Source organism: Stegostoma tigrinum, chromosome 31 (assembly GCF_030684315.1).
Source record: "Stegostoma tigrinum isolate sSteTig4 chromosome 31, sSteTig4.hap1, whole genome shotgun sequence".
In the NCBI taxonomy this organism is placed as follows: Eukaryota; Metazoa; Chordata; class Chondrichthyes; order Orectolobiformes; family Stegostomatidae; genus Stegostoma; species Stegostoma tigrinum.
The window spans coordinates 19,711,100-19,732,401 of NC_081384.1; the positions used below are offsets into that span (position 1 = coordinate 19,711,100).

Consider the following 21,302-nt stretch of genomic DNA (forward strand, 5'->3'; position numbering starts at 1 on the left):
AATTAGGCTGAATTTTGTACTCAGTTGTGAAGGAGTAGCCAGTAATCATACTGATAGCTGTCAGAGATAAATCACAAGCTTCTAAGCAGCAACTTACAGTGCCTCAAAATTGTGTGTAGACAGGGCAAACAACAGTGAACCTCTTTAACCTATCAGATGGAACAATCTTCACTGTCACTCAAAGTGTGTAAATCTAAAAGTATTCATTGGAATATTCATTTCATTGTAAAATATGCAAATAAATATTGAAAAAGCAAGCAAGATGCCATTAGGAGAGAGCGAAGTAAAGAGACATGGGGAAAAAAGTGAAAGATTTTTTAAAACTCTCCATCAATGATTAAATTCTGAGAGGCTGAGACTTCATATTTGTAACAGCTAATATTCACTGCAAGACAATGATAGCGTAAGCTACAGTAGTTAAAACTTATGACGTCCTTCAAAGGGCACTTAGTCTGAAACAAGCAAGACTTAACTTTATGTGGTGAATTTATTTTGTATACACCGCACAAATTCACACAATTTCATATAAGTCAGTTGTAGGCCAGATAGCAAGATACCATTTTCACAAAGACATTTTTGATGACTTTTGGATTTTGTTACCATTATTTTGGCATCATATTATGGGCCATGATGTTTGCATCAAGTTCCTTTCTTCACCATAGCACTTTAGAGAAGAACTGAAGCCTTTTCAATGTCACCAGCTAAAGTGGAGCTCATGGAACGGAGGATAAATTATTAATCTGATTTTCAGATTGACTGAATAACAGGAGACAGAATGGGGAAAATAAATTGGTAATCTAATTCACAGCATGTCACTAAGTAGTGACCTACAGGATTTGCTTTGAGGCATCGACTAATCCCGACAGTAATTAACAGTTTAGATGATGGGATGGAAAGCCACACATCTGAATTTGCTGATAATACTCCACTGCCCACTAGTTTGGTTTTTCCTGACCACGTTAATTCCGATCTGTTCTACTTGACTTACCCTATTCAAATCCGAGCTAAATCTTGTTCAGCAGTTGACAAAAATCAAGTTACTTAGTCACTCTCTCCTTTACTGCCTACACATGTTAGGGTAACTGGGCTATAGCACTATAGTTCTCTCTGTTACATTTCTTAAATAGTGGTATGATGTACCCAATTATTCATTCTAAAGGAACAGTTTCCAAATTGAGAGAACTTTGCAAGAGTGCAGCTGTGATTTTCTCACATAACAATGTTCTTTAAAACATTGGGACACAAATCCAGTCCTAAGGATTTGTCATTCCTTATTGCCATTTTCTTCATTACAGTTATTTTTCTGTTAATTTTGGTGAGTCCCTGTCATTAAGTCAATGTTAGTTTCCTTGCAATGCCTGGCACACTGACTTGGTCTGTTATAAATACTAATACAAAATAATTATTGAGCAGAACCATCATCTCCTTATTTTTATTGAAAGCTGATCATGATGATATTGTCAATGTCTTCACAATGTCCCAACTGGCATCATGTTCATTTTGATAATTGCTACCAACTTTCTTATGGTACTCCTTGCGACTCTTCACTGTTATCTTTCCCATACTCCAAAACCTGTGCTAATTTTATGCCATTTTATCTGCTTTTCCTCTTAATTTATATTGTTCCTTTTGGCATAAACATTAGAAATATAAATTTTTTAAGAATCGGTTCATAAAAAATTACACTGAACAATTTTGATTACAAATATGCTAATTGTGGTGAAAATAGACTGACTTTTACAGCACAGAAGGAAGCATTCAGCCCATTGTGTCTACTTCAAAGATGTAACACTAATTCTGTTTTCCAGCTCATGGCTAATAGTCCGAGAGACACTGTCAACATCAGTGAATAATACTGCTAAATACTGCTCACAATTTCAGGGTTTCTGACTCTTCCACCCTTTCAGACAGTGGATTCCAGATTACCGAACTCGGTGAAAAAAATTCTCCTCAACTCTCCTGTTTGTCTTCTACTTCTTACCTTAAATTTATGCCCCCTAGTTATTCAACCCACAACTAATGGAAGAAGTGCCTTCCATTTTGTCTATACCCTTCATAATATAATGCACCCTCTCTGGTGCAATCACATCCATTCGATAATGTGGTGGCCAAAATTGCACATAGTGCTGTTGTTGTGGCCTGCCTTGCATTTCATACAGTTACAGCATTAACCCGCCGCCCCCACCCCCGCTGTTGTCGATAATCTTTTAATAAATCAATCAGTTCAAAGATGTTATTAATAACCTCTGGAACAGGTGGAATTTGAACCCGGGCCTCCTGATTCATTACTACTGTGCTACATGACTATATTCTCTTTACTGTTGCCTTCTGTGCCTCAACTAATAGACACAAATATCCCAACTGCCTTCTTAACTACATTATCTACCTGCCCTGCTACCTTCAGGGATTTGTGAACATGCATACCGAGGTCCCTCTGACCTTCCGTAATTTCTAGGTTCCTACCATTACAGTGTCATTTCTTTCCTTTCTAGCACTCCCAAAATGTTTACCTCACACTCACAGGTTGAATGTCACTTCCATTGCTCTGTCCATCAGAGCAACCTGTTGCTATTCGCCTGCTGTTCATGGCTATCCTCCTCACTATTTATCACACCTCCAACTTTTGCGTCATCCACAAACTTCTTGATCATACTCCCTAGCTTTAACTCCAAATTATTAATGTGCACCACCATTAGAAGGGCAACAGCTCCGAGCCCTGTGGAACTCCACTGAAATGAGATTTCCAGTCATAGAAATATCCCCCTACTCTCACCCTCTGCTTTCTGCCTCTCAGCCAATTCTGAATTGCCATTTTACATTGGTCAAGGATGTAACAACTCAAGGGATCCAATCTGCTGTAGTGGACCTTCCATTTAGACCACAAGTGCGCTGCCCTTGTTCTCATGTGCCGTGAGAAAACCAATAAACACTGTCTTACTCGGTTCTGAGGAAGGGTCACCAGACTGAAATGTTAACTCTGTTTTTTCCTTCACAGATGCTGCCAGAACTGCTGGGCTTTCCCAGCAACTTTGTTTTTGCGTACTGTCTTTACCCATCTGTTCACTGTTACCCAAAGCTGCATATCATTAGTTGAGTTTTTAATAGCAGCATTTCCATAAAATATCAATTTCCCTTTTTCTTTCGCTACTCTGTAATTGATAACTGAGAGCTTGTCGAGAAAACTTTTCAAAATATTCATCATCATTGCCCTAACCTGACTGGGAAGTGATGTTCACCTGACAAAAATTGAAATTTCAAATGAATATTATTTTCTCTTGTTCGCCAAAGAATGCTTCATTTTCAGTCAATATTCCACCCAGTAGTCCACCTGAGATTGTATAATGTACCAAACTCTGTCATTATGATACATAATCCCAGTTTTTAATCGACTTATCATTGTTCTATTAGCTTTAAATGTTCTCTTCAAAACTAAATTATACCAAACACTGTCAGTTCAATAAACATGACTTTCTAAAGTAGAATCAAATCATTTGACAGCAATGGTTCAATATGGCTCTTGGTCAATCAATATCTTGAGTAATTGATATGTGTTATTCTTTTAACCAAAACAGCAGCCTGTTTTAAATCTGTGCAGAGTACATTTTATGTTATAGTTTTTGACATTGAAGCCACACTTCATTAATGACCTGCAATAGTCACTAACTAAATATGAACTGTAACTGTTGGATGAAGAGACAAATGAACACTAACGTAATGTATTTGAAAACAATTGCTAGAAAAGCTATAGGATGATTTCCTTGATATACTGTCTACACATTTTCCATTGTTTATATACATCTCACATTTACTGCATCATTTGTATTACCTAATCCAGCTGTATATTTGCATACATTTTATAAAACTGATATGGGTATAAATGTACATTCATAGACTCTTTTCATAAAATAATAGAGGTATAAATTCATGGATGTGTTTTATGAAGCAATTTTATATAATGCATACATTCACACATTTTATGAATAGATTTTATGATAAAGAACAAACATATGAATATTTAATTCAGTCATTGTATACTCAGGTGCTCAGTCACAGATATTTCATGAATGCATCATTTCCTATGCATCTTAAATGCATCAACAATCAAGCTACTGCACCAGGAGCATATTAGGTCAAGGGACTGATGTAACTTGTTTAGTTATTGTCATTTGCTGGTGTTGGGGGGGTTGTTTAATACTGGTGATAGTGCTATTTATGGTTGGATGGTAATATTCCTGTTATATGTTTAAGTATATTGCTGTATTTTGCAATAACTCAAATAATAAATTGCAGTGATGACTTTGTACACACTCTTGTACATTTTTTTGTGAATACACTAGTATCTTACTTGCTTAATTGAGATGAGTGGACTATTTATGTTCGAGATGGGATCTTCAGTAATTACTTCTTTTTTTCCAAAGAATATGTTAAGATAATTTACTCACTAAGGATAAAATCAAAATGTTAATTGTGAACCAAATATTGAAGAAATAAATTAAGATTAAATAGCATGAAGGTATTAGTGATTACTTAAAAAGAAAATATTTAAACTAATCCTGTTGATTAGGTCAAAGGATCTGGATTAAATTAAAAACTGTGTTTTATCATTTAAAAAAGAATCAAGATTCAATCTGCTATAAATGGACAAGTTGTGTGTGGGTGTGTGAAGCATATTTACTTGTGGAACCCTGCTGGAGCTTTCTGATGTGGAATGTGATATACCAAAATGGTCATCATGACCTCCTGAGTTGACTAGGCCAATTAAATAATCCTCCAAATAAAGGGACAGCAAAAATATTTTGGTACAGGAGTACAGGGCTATACTGGGGCTTTTTGAAAAGAAGTGTGATAAACCAAACTATCACCATGATATCCTATATCGATTAAACTAATGAGAATTTAGCTACCATAATTGCCCAATTATAGAGAATTTTATTTGCATCAATTTCTTAGCACTGCCTTTGCTATTACTGTACTGCATTTGGAACAGAGCCAAGTGCAGGAATGGTCTAGGGCAGCAAGAAGTTGGAAAATGTTGAAATTATTGAAGTGCAAAACGCTGGGAAAGAGTACATAATTTGCTTCTTCTAATTGAGGGCTCTTTTCAATTAACATTTGTTGAGGAAAACATACTTGAAGTCTTCTTTAAGATTGCAAGAAAATGGAGGACATGGAAGGATCCGTATTACAACAATCTGGAACTGTGCAGTACTGTTGCTGCTTCTGCTGCAACAGGTGTGATCATTTGACATTTTCTAAATGGTTCTGTACTTCACCATGGCCATCATGGGAAAACTTTTAAATGAAGCATCACTGAATATTGATCTCAGTAAATTATGATCCCACTAAGTGATCCCTGATACCTGTCTGATCAACGATGCTAATATCTCTCATTAAACATAAAAATCAAAACCACAACTTTGGTCCAATGGACCAAGAGGCCATGTGGTATTATGTAAATTGCAGTATACGAGTAATTTTTAAGAATGATTTTGATCATTTTGTTTTCTTTATGTTAAACTCACTTCTAAATAAATCATAGATTAGTTTTATGATTTAAGAAGTATCAATGGTAAAGCTTTTATGAACCAGTAACAATGCATCAAAACTTTTTTTTTAAATTGGTGTATTTTCAAGTGTCCATGAAGTACTGTACAAATGATATGCAAAGCAGTTTCAAATTTGAATTTAAGTAAAACATGTACAGTTTTGGGTGAATTGGTGATGCTTCCATTGTTAATAATGGGTATGCATAGCCCAAGAACACACTCTTCTGTTACTTAAACTTCACATCTACAGTAAAAAGTGAATTTGAAAACTTTTTAAAGAAAAACAATTGATGGAAACTTGCTAAAATTCATCTGCAACAATTTTGCATTAGCAGAGAGCTAACTCTTTGCTAAAAATATAGATTTAATGAGATGTTGACGTTGTCGAACAAGACTCTGCAATGTGCTTATACCTAGAAATATAAAGTGCTGAATGTTCCTTGCTTTACAAGTGATGCAGAACTTGCAATGTAACTCACAACTCTGACTAAGTAACTATTCATCTTAAGTGAATATAACTCTGACTTGATCATTTCACCTTGTACACGTAGTCCATTGAACTTTTCTTGTATATTTTAGTTATCTTGTTAAGTTGCCTATACCACCCAGGCAAAGGGACTCCACTCCAGAGCAGTAGTGCCCAAACTGCATGAAGGTGCTCAATAGCAGTAGATGAATCAACTGCCTGTTTTCATTCTCTATAAAATTGTAAGAAAGCAGTGGGAAGAAAATTGGAAAATTAAAAAAGTATCAGCTAACTTATATCTTGGATAAATTGTATCTAAATTTAATATTTGTGATCAGGGATGGAGTGAGGATGGGGTTTTTTTGCAGTGATTAGTAATGACCTAGGGCTTACTGTGCATGAGAATGGTGGAAACCAAGTTAATCAATTACTCTAAGCAATATGAATGGGCACTTGAAGGAAATGAATTCTGAGGTTAAGAGTGAAGAATTGAGAGTGACTGGATTGTTTTACAGGGAATCAATGGAATTCACCAGGCAGAGTGCAGAAGATGCCGGATACTGAGTAAATTTAAGGAAAGTACAGACATATTTTTCATTAGTAACAGGTTTAAGGAGAGTGGGCATGAAAGTGGGGTTGAAGCAGAGATGAGATCAGCCATGATTATATTGAAGATGATCGAGGGTTGAATGGCCTGCGCCTGGTTTTGATGAGCCTCACAGGCACAATGGCCTTCTCCATTACTCTCTCTCCGACTGCTTGATCTATGACAGCTTTTTCGAACAAAATAGCCCTTTGACCCCAAGTAAAGTCTATCCCCGTTAAAGGTAAAACAATAAGGATCAAACTCATCTCCAAAAGTTCCCATTATTATTTGCCCTAGTGTCAACAGGTGAAAGAACCACGTGAACATTTGCTGCGAAGTGTTGGCGATGTTTGCTCAAAGTGGCGATTTCAATATTTCATAAGCATATTTGAGAAAGGCTTTGCTTTATTTTGCGTTATCCCACATTAAGTCGATGCTATTAGGATCTGGTGGGCAGTAGAAACTGCCTTCTGAATTAGACGATTGGGGGGAGCGGGGGAGGGGGGGAGAGAACATCACTTCTCCTGGGAATCCAAGGGCCCCTCACTGTCGTTCCAGTTCTTGTTGCTGCTTTTCTTGCGGTTTCTCTCGGCCATGACAATGGCAGCGATGACTGTCACCAGCACTGTCCCAGTTATCATCAGCACAGTGGCAGTCTCAGCGATACAGAGCTGCGAGTCTACAGTCATCAGCAGGTCACCTCGGAGCTGCCCGGGCTCTGAACAGCTGATGTTGCCGTAATCGTCCACATGCAGATGGCGAATACTGGAGATCTTCCCAAACTCCCTCTGAAGGTCACAGTTGCAAACCCAGCGGTTATCCGCAAGTTGCAGGTGAGTGCCCTGGGTCTGGATGTTCAAGAAGGTTTTGAACTTGATGTGGCTTAAGTGGTTTCCATTTAGACAGAGGAGGATCAGGCTGTGCAGGGAAGCGAAGGCCTCCCCTTCGATGCTTGCAATGTTGTTGTTTTCCAAGTGCAGTGCTTCCAGGCTGTGAAGCATAAAGAAGTATCCAACCTCAATGATATGCAGCCTGTTGTTTTTCAACAACAGGTGGCGGAGTTTATACAAACCCCTGAAAACTCCTGTTGCCATGGAAGTGATTCTGTTCCCACTTAAGTCTAATTTCTCCAAATGCTCGAAAGACTTCATGCTGTTGTAGTGGATGTACTCGAGCCAGTTGTTGGACAACCGCAGTTCCAGCAAGCGCTGTAAACCGTCCGAAAAGTCCGCAGCCAAGTGCTGTATGTGGTTCTGATTCAGATCCAACCTTTCCAGGAAGGACAGAGATTGAAAAGCTCCCCGGTGGATGTGCTCGATTTGATTGTGAGGCAGCAGGATGATCCTCAGGCCCCAGAGGCCGTGGAAAGCACGGCTGGGAATTTCCCTCAGGCTGTTGGTACCGGTGTCTAACATCCAGGTGCTGTGCGGAATATCCCTGGGAATGTGGCTCAGAGAACGCCCTTTACAGTCCACGAAATGCGAGGCATCGTAACAGGAGCAGCGTTGGGGACACGCCTTGAACCCATCAATCTTGAGGACGCTCATCAACATCCCGAGGCAACTGATCACAACCGGATGCATGTCTTCAACTTTCAGCGATGCTTTGGGACGATGAGGCTTTTTTGAGAGAATGGGAAACAAGTTCCAAAGCAGGGGAGCTAACGATTTGTGAAGTCTCCCTTTATAAATCTATGATCCCATTCAATGGAGTTTCCTTAACCACAAGCTTGCCAAATACTTGAACCATTGAGATACGATAGATTGTTTGGTTTGTATCATTTCCATCTTAGTGCTTTGTTATCCCATTCATTCAGCACAAAAAAAACTTTTTTCTGTATCTCCAGTCGCCCGCCTTTTTACAATTGTGATAGAGAAAGGAAGTGAATATGTCAGTTCGTCCTTGACTTCGCAGGACTTTGATGCTTCAATCAGCGTCCCCGCTCTCTGTAACAGTGAATGAAACAACACACTTCTTAATAAGCGCTATACTGACAACATCATTCAAAACAAACCCAAAGAACTGGGGGATGCTGAAATCAGAAATTGCTGGAAAAACTCAGCAGACCTGGCAGCATCTGTGGAGAGAAAGCAGAATTAACGTTTCGGGTCTGGTGAAGAGGGCTCTGAAGAAGGCTCACTGGACCCGAAATGTTAATATCATTAGACTCCTAATCTAGAGACCTGTCTAACAATCGAGAGAGACATAAGCCGCTGGTGGAGTGTAAATTCAGCGAATTAACACGACTCCAGACCCACAACAACGTGGTGCACTGTTAACTGACTTCTGAAATATTGCCTTCTGAACTCAGGCCAAGGGCAACAAGTGCTGGCCAAAAATGGGCAACTTTTTTATGTTCACTGAGGTACAGAAAGCTGCCGCCAAATAAGCTGATGTCTGACCTTTTCCCATTCTTCATCAGGTGCACGAAGACATTTTAATGTTTTCTTTTCAAATTCATTCACAGGATTTGGACATCACTGGCTAGACCAGCATATATTGCTTATCCTAATTTTCCAAGGGGTAGTTGAAAGTCAGACTGCTGTGGGTCTGGAGTCAGATGTGAGCTATACCAGGTAATGGCGGCAGTTTCATTCCCTAAAAGGGATTAGTGAACCAGATTTTTTTTCGATAATCGACAATGATTGTGCGGTCATCAGTACACTCTTAAATTCAATCTCAAAGATCTGGAATTAAATTCTATCATCGCCTGTGGTGAACCTCGAAAGCTGGCCTTCAGAACATTATCTGGGTCTCCGGATTAATCGACTAGCAATAACACCACTGGGCCATCACTTCCCCTAAAGCTGACAAAAAATGTGCATTAGGGAGGCAATAGGCAACAAAGGAGATAATATCCACAGTACAGGAATCATTAGACTGAGGTGGTATAGCATTTAGTTTGGGTCACTTTAACTTTGGGAATTGTCCGCTTGTAAAGGACCAAGAAGTGATTCACAAGATTATTTTTCGCGATGTGAAACAACTAAATAAACTGATGCTGTCATCAAATAGTAGATGCCTCGAGTTCCAGTTCATACGTTCAAACTTGAGTACTGTTTTGATAAACTAAATAGTCAAAACAAGTTTTCATTAGTTCATTAGGACATTAACTGTAACAAAGACATTTAAAATCATGAAAAGAACAAAGGAAACAGATTTTGATGCAGACAGCTATTGGACATTTTCTATTGAAATGTTTGTAGTGGTGGAAGCAGATTCTACAATAATAATAGAGAATGATAAATATTTGGAAAAATTAATATTTGATTAAAGGATAGGTGAATGGATAAATAGGCAACCCTTTCACAGCACCTCATGGATGCAACGAACCTGGAAGCTTTCTGTGCCGTACAATTGTGTAATTCTAGTATAGGTTCCCATTCATAATTATCTTTGACCAATAACGTATGATAGGAATGTATAAACCAAAACTTGTTTTTGTGACTTAGATATTTTTGACTTAAAGAACAAGAAAGTTGATTTGTGCAGTTGTGCACCAGGATAGTGCTGCAGTTTGTGCGATAAGCTTCCAAATATAGCGCAAGGTAGTTTCCGGAAATAAAATGATACTGATATGGTTAACCTCAGTAACGTACACTTTCGACTTGCTTGCATGCCATTTTCTGCAGCCAACATTGATATCAAAGAAAGGGCAGTTTAAAATATTGATTATTTGTAATGCATTTCTTTCTTTAGCTTCATCTCTCAATCTCAATACGTACTCTGCAAATTACGCAGTTATATGTTGCATTTACATAGTTTTGAAAAAATCTTAAGGCACTCGTAATTGTTTTTGTTTGGCACTGCCTTTGATTGTCGTATAGATAAATGCTGAATTGTAAAACCTACTGGGCTTTTTGATTTGTATTGACATTTTTCTTTCATCCTCCAGTGAGATGTCCAAATTGTTGGTAACATCCTTCAGAATTGATCTGGAACAGCATATTAAATAAACATCAAGAAATGATTACTTACATTTCGATCCTTTTCTAAGTAATCAGTTCAAACAACCAAAATAATTCCGGTGACATATGGCAGATTAATTATATAATCTCAGGAAGGGAGGATTAAATGAACGTACCAATCATCTGTTTATTATTTTCCAAGGTCTGTGTCTCAAAAAAAAATCAGTACTTTCTACTGATGACAACTGGCACTGTGTTTCTCCGGTGCTTTGTGTTTATTTCAGATTTACAGCATCTTTAAATACTTTTTATTTCTCAATACAAGGTTAGATTGGTAATACATAACTAATTAGAGCTATCTTAGTTTAGATGCTATACAGTCCGTCAAGTTTATCACTTACCCGACTCTGCAGGACAGAAGCTGCTTCCAGTCTGATGGTTTTGTTATACCGCTGATCGCTTTATACAGTCAAGACTGTCACGTGAAATTCCTTCCAATGAACTTCTGCTTTTATGGGACATGTCTCTCTGATGTGATCGCATGACATCCTATGGCTGGAGACTTCTATCCTCACTGACATCTACTTCTATATTAAGATTACAGTACTTTAATCAATTGAGATTAATTATTCAAAGCTCGGGTATTTTACATCTATAATTATGCAACATTTGTTCTAGTCATATCAAATATACAATCTGTGAGACACATTGCCATTCACCAATGCATAGGTATAGGGAAGATTTGAAAATCAGTAAGAAATTCCAGTCTAGTTGGGTTGGAGTACATTGCAGTGGTCAAAGGAACCAATGAACTGATGCACACAAATGTTCACAAATAAAATTTAACTCAGCTACAGTTAATTTTCTCCCATGACTTTTTTCTGTTGGTACTGTAAATGTCATGTTCTATCTCCATTTGGAGTTTAAAATACTGTTGAGTATTTTAAGTTAATTTAAGTTATTTTAACTTAAAGTTAATTTAAGCAGTTTTTTCTTAAAAAGAAAAGTGTGTTTGGTTGTACATGCCATTTTTATTGTGTCAAATAAAATAAACAGGGAGCAAGTTTAATTAGTTTCGTTTCTAGTTTTAATAAAAATGTACAAGAAAATTGTATTAAAATAAACTCACTTCCTACTTGCATCTCTTTGCTAAAAAGAATAAGGGAGAAGATTATTTCAAGCTTGGAATCTCTCATCTTTTAAGAAGTTAGGTACGTTATTAATGAGATGTAGGATGAGATTGCTCCATAATCTCCAAATTTCTGTTTTCTCCCCATTCTTACTTTTTAAGACCATAAGACATAGGAGTGGAAGTAAGACCATTTGACCCATCGAGTCCACTTCGCCATTTAATCATGACTGATGGGCATTTCAACTCCACTTATCCACAATAAACTGCCCAACAATGAAAATATTTTCTACGAATGACATCAAGTCTGTGCCAGATTATTTCCACTTAATCTATGAAAGGGATCATGAGGAGTAAATTTAATCTACAATAGCTGTACTGAATTGAACCCATTTTCAGATTTGAATAGACTTTTGATTTTATGACACCCAATAGCTTTTTTTCCAGTACCGTAGTAAAATAATTCCAGGAATATCTTGCATGGCATTGCACTGATCTCATCTCAAACCAATTCATCACCAATAAGTATGTTTGGAAGTAGTCACTATAACATGGAAAATGCTGCAGCCAAATTCCATGCTGTGAGATTAATGACCAGATGATTTGTTCTAGGGATAGAAGGTTGGCCAGGGAGCCAAAGGAATTCCACTGCTGCTCTTCGAGTAATTTAATGGGTCCTCTTACATCCGCCTTAGTTGGCAGGTGAGGCCTCAGTTTAATGCCTAATCCAAAACATATACTAACAGTGTGGTGCCCAAGTACTACACTGAAGAACCAGCCTAGATTATTTTCAGTCTCTGAATGGGGTTTGAACACATTACTGAAGCAGTGCTTGAACCAGCAGTTTGTTTATGTCATGGAATATTCTCAAAGTCTAATGTAAAGATGAAGAAAATAGCTTGAGTATTCTCTGAATGGCCTCAGTGTCCTCTTAGAAAGTGATAAGGCCATTCACCAAAAGGTGCATACAAGCAGTCATAGTGAGGCACATGCTGTCCACTCATACCTCAAGTGCAATTCTGGGTCATAGGACCTGGAATTTCTAAATCTATAGTGGTGTCATATCTGAAACGATAGTTAATTAAAATGTGAGAGAGGAAGTAAGAATGAGAGGCTAGGTGAGAATGGACTTTTCCATACATCAGTTATTCTGACAAATGCAATAAAGGAAATTCATAGGGTAAAGACTCTCAGAGTTTGAAACTTATCTATGGCCAATGAAATGCTGACACACAATATATAAACCATAGTATGAAGTGTAAGGGTTCTTAGGGGTTGCATCTGAATCATTTCTATGCCATTAAGGGCAAGAGAAGCGAAAAGACCAGATAATTATCTATGGAGATAGAAACAGGTAATCTGAGGACAGGTAACCCATGTGTCATCTGGTAATCTAAAAGACCAGTCTTGCAGAACATCTTAAGTGGGGTAAATAAAAGAAAAATATGAACTAACTTTGTCATTAACAGCAATAATATTAATGAGTCAAAATTTACATGAAATATTGCCACTTTCAGATATACATTAGTATCTTAACAGAGAAATAAATTTAATTCCAAATCATTAGATTAGATTCCCCACAGTGTGGAAATAGGCCCTTTGACCCAATAAATCCACACTGCCCCTTGGAGCATCCGACCCAGACCCATCCCCTATATAACCCACACACCCCTGAACACTATGGGCAATTTAGCATAGCCAATCCATCCAGCCTGCACATCTTTGGACTGTGGGAGGAAACTGGAGCACCCAGAGGAAGCCCACACAGACACAGGGAGAATGCGCAAACTCCACACAGACAGTTACCCGAATCTGGAATCGACCCCGGGTCCCTGGTGCTGTGAGGCTGCAGTGCTAACCACTGAGCCACCAAACCCCTCTGTACATTGCAACTACTTTACATTTGGGGAGATTATGATTACACTGGCCATGATCCTACAAAACACTCAATAACATCACAAAATTGACAGTAAACTGAACTTCTAGGAAACAAAAAGGCAGCAGGCACCAAATGTCAAGTGAGGAAGTTATGTAATCAAGTTCAAACCCACAGAGAAGAATCTGGATTAAGAAGTGACAAATAAATTTGCTAGAGACAATAGTGAGCACCATTATAATGAGATCCAGTATGAATAACTTACATTTCTGCTTATAGTTTAGCAAAATTCTTAACCTTTTGTTCTGTCAATGTCAAAATTAATTGCTGAATTCCTTTGCTTCTGATCTGTTTTTATACTCAGCACAGCAAGACACTGGATACCAATTGAACGCAGGCACAGGAGGGAATTTGAGTCCATTTACTCTTATGAATGATCACAAGATTTCCCTAGACTGCTATAAACAGATTGCTTACCTAATTTCATCAAATTGAAACATAATCTGGATGTATCCCTGCTAATACTGAACTAATTTATTGTTTGTCTTCCAAATCTCAATATTGAATAATTTTTAAAAAGTTGAGTAATGCCGTCAGAGTTGAACCTAATCTCCCATTGACCTTTACAATTGTATCCTACATTCAAACTGTGTCAATTAAAAAAAGCATCAGTAAAGTAATCAACATTCCAAGCATATATTATAAACAAAAGTCAAAATGGTTGGCAATGTCATCAATCATCACATATTGCATTTTGTCATTAATAAGAGATAACATAGGAGGCCAGGCAGCATCAGAGGAGCAGGAAAGTTGACGTTTTGGGTCAGACCCCATTTCTGAAGAAGGGTCCCAACCCATAATGTCAGTTTTCCTGCTCCTCTGATGCTGCATGGCCTGCTGTGTTCCTCCAGCTCCACACTTATCCCTGACTCCAGCACCAGCAGTTCTTACTACCTCTTGCATTTTATCATATCTACCTTTAACAAAGATGATACATCATTTAAGATGTAAAACAATTTACATTTCTTTCAATTTAATATCTCAAAATGCATTTGAACAATTTGCAACAGTAATTTTCCACCATTTGTTGGTCATTAAATTGCCCTTTACAGCAATGTACGTTTCTTTTAAATAAAAGCAAAGTGGTGGAGTAACTCAGCAGGTCTGGCAGCATCTATGGAGAGAGATAACATTGAGTCAATATTACTTCTTCAGAACTAAATTCTGTTTAACCATTGATTGTGTAATTTAAGTCAGAAAGTCACACTATTACCTAATCAGGATTATCAGAGTGGGCAATAAATGCCAGACCAGCCAGTGATGTCCACGTCCCATGAATGAATAAGAAGTCTTGGTTTTTTTTGTTCATCAGGTCAGACTCAGTGAATTTACTCAAATGTATCAATTGTTCCAAGTTTTAGCATCAATTTCCTACTACAATGATTGTCCAGTTATTAAGATGGATTTGACGCCTACCTGGCTCTATTGTGTATGTATTCTGGAAACTGCTGGAATAAGGCTGTGCAAGCAAAGAATATGATTGGACTATATTTCCTATTTTTCAGATCATGCTATATTTGTTCCATAAATAGCTAGAAAAACAAATTTGTAATGGCAGACCATAACAATATTTCATTTGGGATATCTTGAACCTTGCGCACCATCTGTCAGGGGTCAGTTAACTCAGTTGGCTAGATGGCTAGTCATTCTGCATCACAAACATCACCAGTGGGTTCAGTTCCCACACTGACTGAGACTACCATGAAAAAGATTCACCCTCTCAACCTCTCACCTGAGGTGTGGTCACCCTCAGGTTAAACCACCACCATTGATGTCTGTATAATGGGAGATGTCCTATGGTCTGGTAAAGTTATGGCAACTTTACCTTTGTCCAACTCTTCAGTTTATTGAATTTAATGATAAAGAAAAATACAATGATTGAGAAGGATACAGTGCAAATTAAAATCTGATTAGACCTAGAAACGGAGGTGGGGAGTATGGATTAAGAAAGAGAGGGGGTGGGGGGAGGCAGAGAGAAAGTTAGAAAAAAAAATGTTCAAACATTCTCAATTGTACACTGTTTTCAAAAATTGACGTCTGAAATCAATGTATTTTGCTTTGTTGAACGTCAAACAGTGTCATGTCTAGCAGGCCTGACACCCACAAGCCGGGCATACAAATATTTAAAAGCGATCAACTAATTAACTTATCAAATAATTCCAGTAAGTTAATGTACAATGGCCTGTTTTAATGTCATTGAGTGTCTTATGAATGCTACCCTCTTTGAAATTTCAAATAATTAACTACATTGATCATTATCTAAATCTGTCTCCCTACGCTAAGGTTGCACTCCACCCAGTAAACAATCCAGGTAATTCTCAGCAATTCTCCTGCCTCAGAGCCAGAAGGCCCAGGTTCATGCTCCAGAGGTGTGTAAAAACATCTTTGAACAGGTTTATTTGAAAATATCTACATTCCAAAATCAACATCTTAGCAACATTGTGACCATAGCCGTTAGTTAAGCAGCTAACCCATCTGAATCAGTTCTTGAGATAACTGCTTAGGATGAGCAGCTTTCCTGCACCCAAGATGCTGCTTGGCCTGCCTTTTTTATCCAGCTCTACAGCTTGTTATCTTGGATTCTCCAGCATTTGCAGATCTTATCTCTGAATCAGTTCTTGAGTCGAGTTTGAAAGAATGTGAAGTAAAAAAGTAAATAAACCACTAGATTGAAGTTAAGTTGCTGAGTTAGTTATGTCTGGGAGATATTACCATACTTCAGATAGGAATATCCCAATATTCTTAGCCTACTTTCAATAATTGTGAACATCATTTTAACATTTTTGATGTCTATCTTGTCTGCTCTGCATGTTGTAGGACTGGAGGTTTCAGATGAGGTTGATGGATTTCTAGGAAAATAGCAGGGACCACATTGCTGTGGGTTACTACGCCAATGCATTAGGTTTCTGGGAGGTGGGCAAAATGAGAGTTAGTTCTTCACTGCAAAGCCATGCAGTCAACCTGTGTGTATATATACAGACCTCAAGAGCCATTGAAAGTAGTTGCTGGCATTTGGCTGGCTGCAGAGTGACACCTTGTTCTCCCAAACAGAAAGCCAGAGAGCTTTCTGCTCCAAATGGAGGAACCCTCCTTCTTGACTGTTCTGAATGTTTTAAAAGGAATTTCCTCCCATTCTCAATCTGACTAAGTGGTTCCTAAATCTCCCCACAATTGGGTTGGCTGTATCATGAATGTGCCTAAATCAAACAGCAAGATGGAAGATGACCATTCATGGATCAACTCCAGAAAAGCAGCCCTTTGTTCTGTCTCCCAGCAATTGAGGTGTGAATTCCCAATTTAGTCCTGACATCAAGTCCTAAAGCCCACAGGAAATCCTGTGGTATATCACTATAAACCTCTGCAAATAAAGATAAGGACCTTTAATGGTCTTGAGATGAAGAATGGATTGATTGAAAATCTATCATGAAAAAACTTGAACAAAAAAAATTATCCATTATTTATGTAACTGTGATATACCAGTATCTATTACATTCATTCATTCAGCTCACATGATCCATCAAAAACTATGCAACATTAACTTAAACAATTAACTATTCACGGACTTGGTATGCAATTGGTTAATGACAATTTTGGTTATGGCGAACATAGTTGAATATTCATATCAGAACAAGCTAATTAGTTAGACAGGTAAGAAACAGTTTAGCCCAATTGGTGTTTTATAAACTTGGAATATATAGCGAAATATATATTTAATTTTATCACTGAGTTAGTGGCACACATCAACATTCTTATAGCAAAAGAGATCCTTAATAAAACTCGGAAAATCTCAAATCCACACTGGACATTTTATTACTCTCCACAGCTGGATAATAAAATGAGTTAAGTTAATGATATGAGTAAATGTTTAATATCCAACTCAAAGTACGAGCATTGTATCCAAAGGAATGCTGCGTAAATTTCATAAAGCTTTTCAGTGCTAATTATTGAAGTTATTGCTAATAGTTTGAGAACTGACTTCAGGCTGTGTACCAATAGGTAACGTTGTGTGAATTGTGCTAAAAGGAATGGGTTGACTGCATTTTCAAAATTAAAAACCTACAACTAGATCACAACTTGCTTTATAGTGAGCATGTTGCAGATACAAAATGCATTCTTATATACCTTTATTTAAAATTGCACATATCACAAAAGTGTATAAAAATAGATAGTGCTATTGCCTTAACCTAACAAACATTTCTGAAGAAGCAAAGTTGGCAGAATTAATCCATATTAAAATGTCTTGTTCTTCTTCTGCTTCCAAAAAACTCAAGTATTCTGTAATTGCAATTTGCAAATAATACAATTGCTTTTAAAATTGCAATGTACTTTGATCTCAAGGAATTTTGCAAACGTTCCACATAGAAATTCCAGGACAACAGCAACCCCCCCGTTTCCTCTCCCCGCATCTAGGGTCTCATTTTTAAACAGCAGTGCAAATGAGTTAAGTGGATGCTGTTAAATGAAAACACCAATTTCTAAGGAATCTGTGGGCAGCAGCAGAGCTGCACATCTGAGAGTGTGAACGAATACCTGCTATGGCTCTCAGCAGTAATTTACAAGCATGTCGCTTCCAACAACACAGTTCTATTCCCGCTCAGCTGAGAATTGCTCAGCCTCCGTGTACAGGAGAATATGATCTACGCTCTACTGCTATTGATAATCATACTGAAAATTTAAATAAAAGCCTTGTCAAGCAAGGAAGGGTAATGATGACTGCTGCTTAGACAAAAAATGTTGGTGAAAAGTGATTGTAGAGACAAATTATCTGTAAAAATGATTTCAATTTCAAACTAAACAATGGTAATTTATTTTATCAATTACTATATTTTCACTCTAAGATTACCCTAATCTCTTGTTTCTATATCAGAAAGTCTGTGCATTTAATGCTATCCGGCTCACATGTACGCCGAGAGCTCAGCTTAACAGGGGCATCCATGTAGCTCACAGTGAGGATCCCACATACAGAAGACACTGTTCCGTAGTCACTGAACACAAATCACCAGTAATGGACATCCCAAAATGAAGATAGATACATACAAAGACATCAGAAAGCCAATCTCAGAACCTGTAAGTTAGGTCTTACCATCTAGAGAAAAACAATTCTGGCAAGATCCAAATGATGAGATCTCCATCATCTAGCATTCTCAACATTCAAGGAGAATGACAGGACTCGAAGAGACAAGTGAGAATGCTGTAAAGCCAGTGCCTATATCTACTCATCCATGAAAGACTTGAAATGTAATATTTGTAATCAGATCTGCAACTAAAATTTGGTTAATTTTAGTTGGGCTGCCAGTGTAAGTACACTGCCAGCAATCTGTTTGCCTGTGTAATACTTGAAATTATTTATTGAGGGCCTATGTGTACACAGAGCTCAGTTACATGGTAGAGGTCAATTGACACTGGTAAATGAGTAATAAAGGGTTACTTAAGAGCATTATGTGACTGCTATTGTGCTTCTGAAGTTACAGTCCAATGGTTTTGGGGGTAAACTATTCATTGTTATTATATTATCAGAATTTGTACATTAACAAGTTTTGAAATAGCTAGAAAAGAATACTCAAAAAAATGGTTTCCAAGTTTCATTAGTCCGGTAATCTTCTGAGAACAATAAAAAAGTCTTCTGTTAAAGGACATCTTTTGCTGTTTTGTCAGAAGTCTTTTGTTTTGCATTACAATTTCTTTCGTGTGGCCCACAAATCATGGATCAGTTTAGGTCCATGCTATTGACCATCCTTCTGCTTGGTGGCATTCATAGAAATGTTCCCTCCCTTTTAAGCTGTTTAGCTAAATGAATAATTTGCCATTTTAACAAAATGCTGTATTGTAAATTGTACACCAGCAAAAAAAAGTGGCATTGCCTTTTGAAAAGGAAGAGGAGATAACACTCCCCTTTAGAGAATTAGGTCAAATAGACAGTAAACAGACTAATTTATTTAACTAAGTAGAAGATGGTCTTGTCGTCATTACTGGGAACAGTATGTTTCCGTATTAAAGCCAAGTTCACCGAGTTCAGCTGACAGGGTCACTGCAGTAGGGTTTGGAATGAGGAAATAATATATTCCATGTTGAGCTGTTGTCTAATGTTTCTCAGTGGAAGTGTGTATCCCATGAACAGCTGATGAGGCTTGTGTTTCTCAGCTTCCATGGTCAAATACCATTGCACATTCATTATGACACCTGAAGAATGGCCATCACACCATCAGCATCATCCCATGAGTCACCAATTCAGAGCTGCTATTGATAGCAAGGGAAAATAAAGATTACGTTGTTTACAATAACCAAATGTAGAACTGCTATTTTTGTTCCAAAGTTTTGGTTTAATAATTGGTGTAATGACTAGCTATTCTATTAAGGATTTGAATTTTCAGTGCGTACTCTTCCAAAGACTTTTAGTAAATGCAGTGATCAATCTAGAAATACCAAATCTGAATCATTTTCTAATACAAGCTGGTTATTACAGCTAGGATGTTGATGACAATATGATAAATGGCTTCAATAAGTCAATGGTATCAAGGGTGGAGGGGATGGGGAACTGCTTTTAGGTTTATCGCCAAAGATCCACTGCTAGAAAGGTTCAGCAGTGATATTCTTACCACAGAATTATTTACCCAATACTTACTGAGCAAACTCATGTAAAAAGAATAGTCACTTAACCAAGATCAAATGAGTTGATGGTAAAGTAGGGATTTGGAATTCAGATCCTACTAAAACGATCAAAATTAATGTTCAGAACCTCTGCGTCCATCTTAGGAGTAGGTTGTCAGGATAATGTCCAGTAAACTGCCTTAAATGGGTCCTTAAGGTAGATTTGTTAGAATTAATGTTAGCAAAGGAAATGAAGACATACCATGGACCTACTAGTGGCTGGTTATCAACAATATAATTGCATTCCTCCTGATCTGTCTGTGTCCCTTTCATTAGTAAAGACCTGAGACACTTTAGGTTAAATGAGGAAAGTTATTAAACATACCAAAAATGCCTAATTAAGTTGAATGACATTCCACACTAATGAGCTTGAACTCTATGTATCATTTTGATAAATACAGTTGAAGTTACATTGTAAAATACAGATGTGTTGGATGGCATTTTAATACAAGTCCTAGTTTAATACAATTTCATTTGGCAGTTGTTCTACTCTCTTTGACAAAGCTTCTTATACCACGTCATTGTCTTGCATAATTAAAACAGTAATTGTGAAATTGAAGTCTATATCTCAGAAAAATTACAAGAGTTAAGATTGTACAGTTATACCTGTGATATTAAGAAGTGTCAAAAACATAAGTTGCTGGAAAAGCAAGTCTGGCAGCGTCTGTGAAGAGAAATCAAAGATAATGTTTTGGGTCCGATGACCCTTCCTTTGAACTGAAGGCAGCTAGGAAAATGTTGGTTTATATATAGAAGATAGGATGGGGGGAGGAGGTAAGGAGTAAATGAAAGGTGGGGATTGGCTGAAGAGAGAGAAGAACAGTTGGACAGATAAAGAAGTCGATAATGATGTGGCTGGGAGGGTGAATAGCTGTTAATGGACACTGTTAGTGGGTAACAATCATCAGTGTGCAATAGCAGACTATGTGATAATAAAGCTTGGTGTGGGGGGTAGCAGGCTAGGACGTGAGATAGTTCAGGCCCTAACATTATTCAACTTGATATTACGTCTGGAGGGCTGCAAGGTTCACAAGCAGAAAATGAAGTGTTGTCCTTCCAGTAAGCCTGAAATAGAGATGTTGG

General features: G+C 37.6%; 1 protein-coding gene across 3 annotated transcripts; it reads right to left on the reverse strand.

The window, feature by feature from the left end:
• Positions 1 to 356: 356 nt before the first annotated feature.
• On the reverse strand, positions 357 to 18,893 carry LOC125466104 (insulin-like growth factor-binding protein complex acid labile subunit). 3 transcript variants are annotated; one of them, XM_048560248.2, is made up of 4 exons: positions 18,655 to 18,893; positions 10,908 to 11,093; positions 10,451 to 10,533; positions 357 to 8,544 (listed from the first exon to the last, which is right to left on the reverse strand). In XM_048560248.2, exon 4 carries the CDS (start codon positions 8,179 to 8,181, stop codon positions 7,114 to 7,116), a length of 1,068 nt encoding a protein of 355 aa, XP_048416205.1. In that variant the 5' UTR covers positions 8,182 to 8,544; positions 10,451 to 10,533; positions 10,908 to 11,093; positions 18,655 to 18,893; the 3' UTR covers positions 357 to 7,113. The 3 variants fall into 3 exon arrangements, with proteins under 3 accessions (XP_048416205.1, XP_048416204.1, XP_048416206.1); XM_048560247.2 differs by lacking the exon at positions 10,451 to 10,533; XM_048560249.2 differs by lacking the exons at positions 10,451 to 10,533; positions 10,908 to 11,093.
• Positions 18,894 to 21,302: the final 2,409 nt, after the last annotated feature.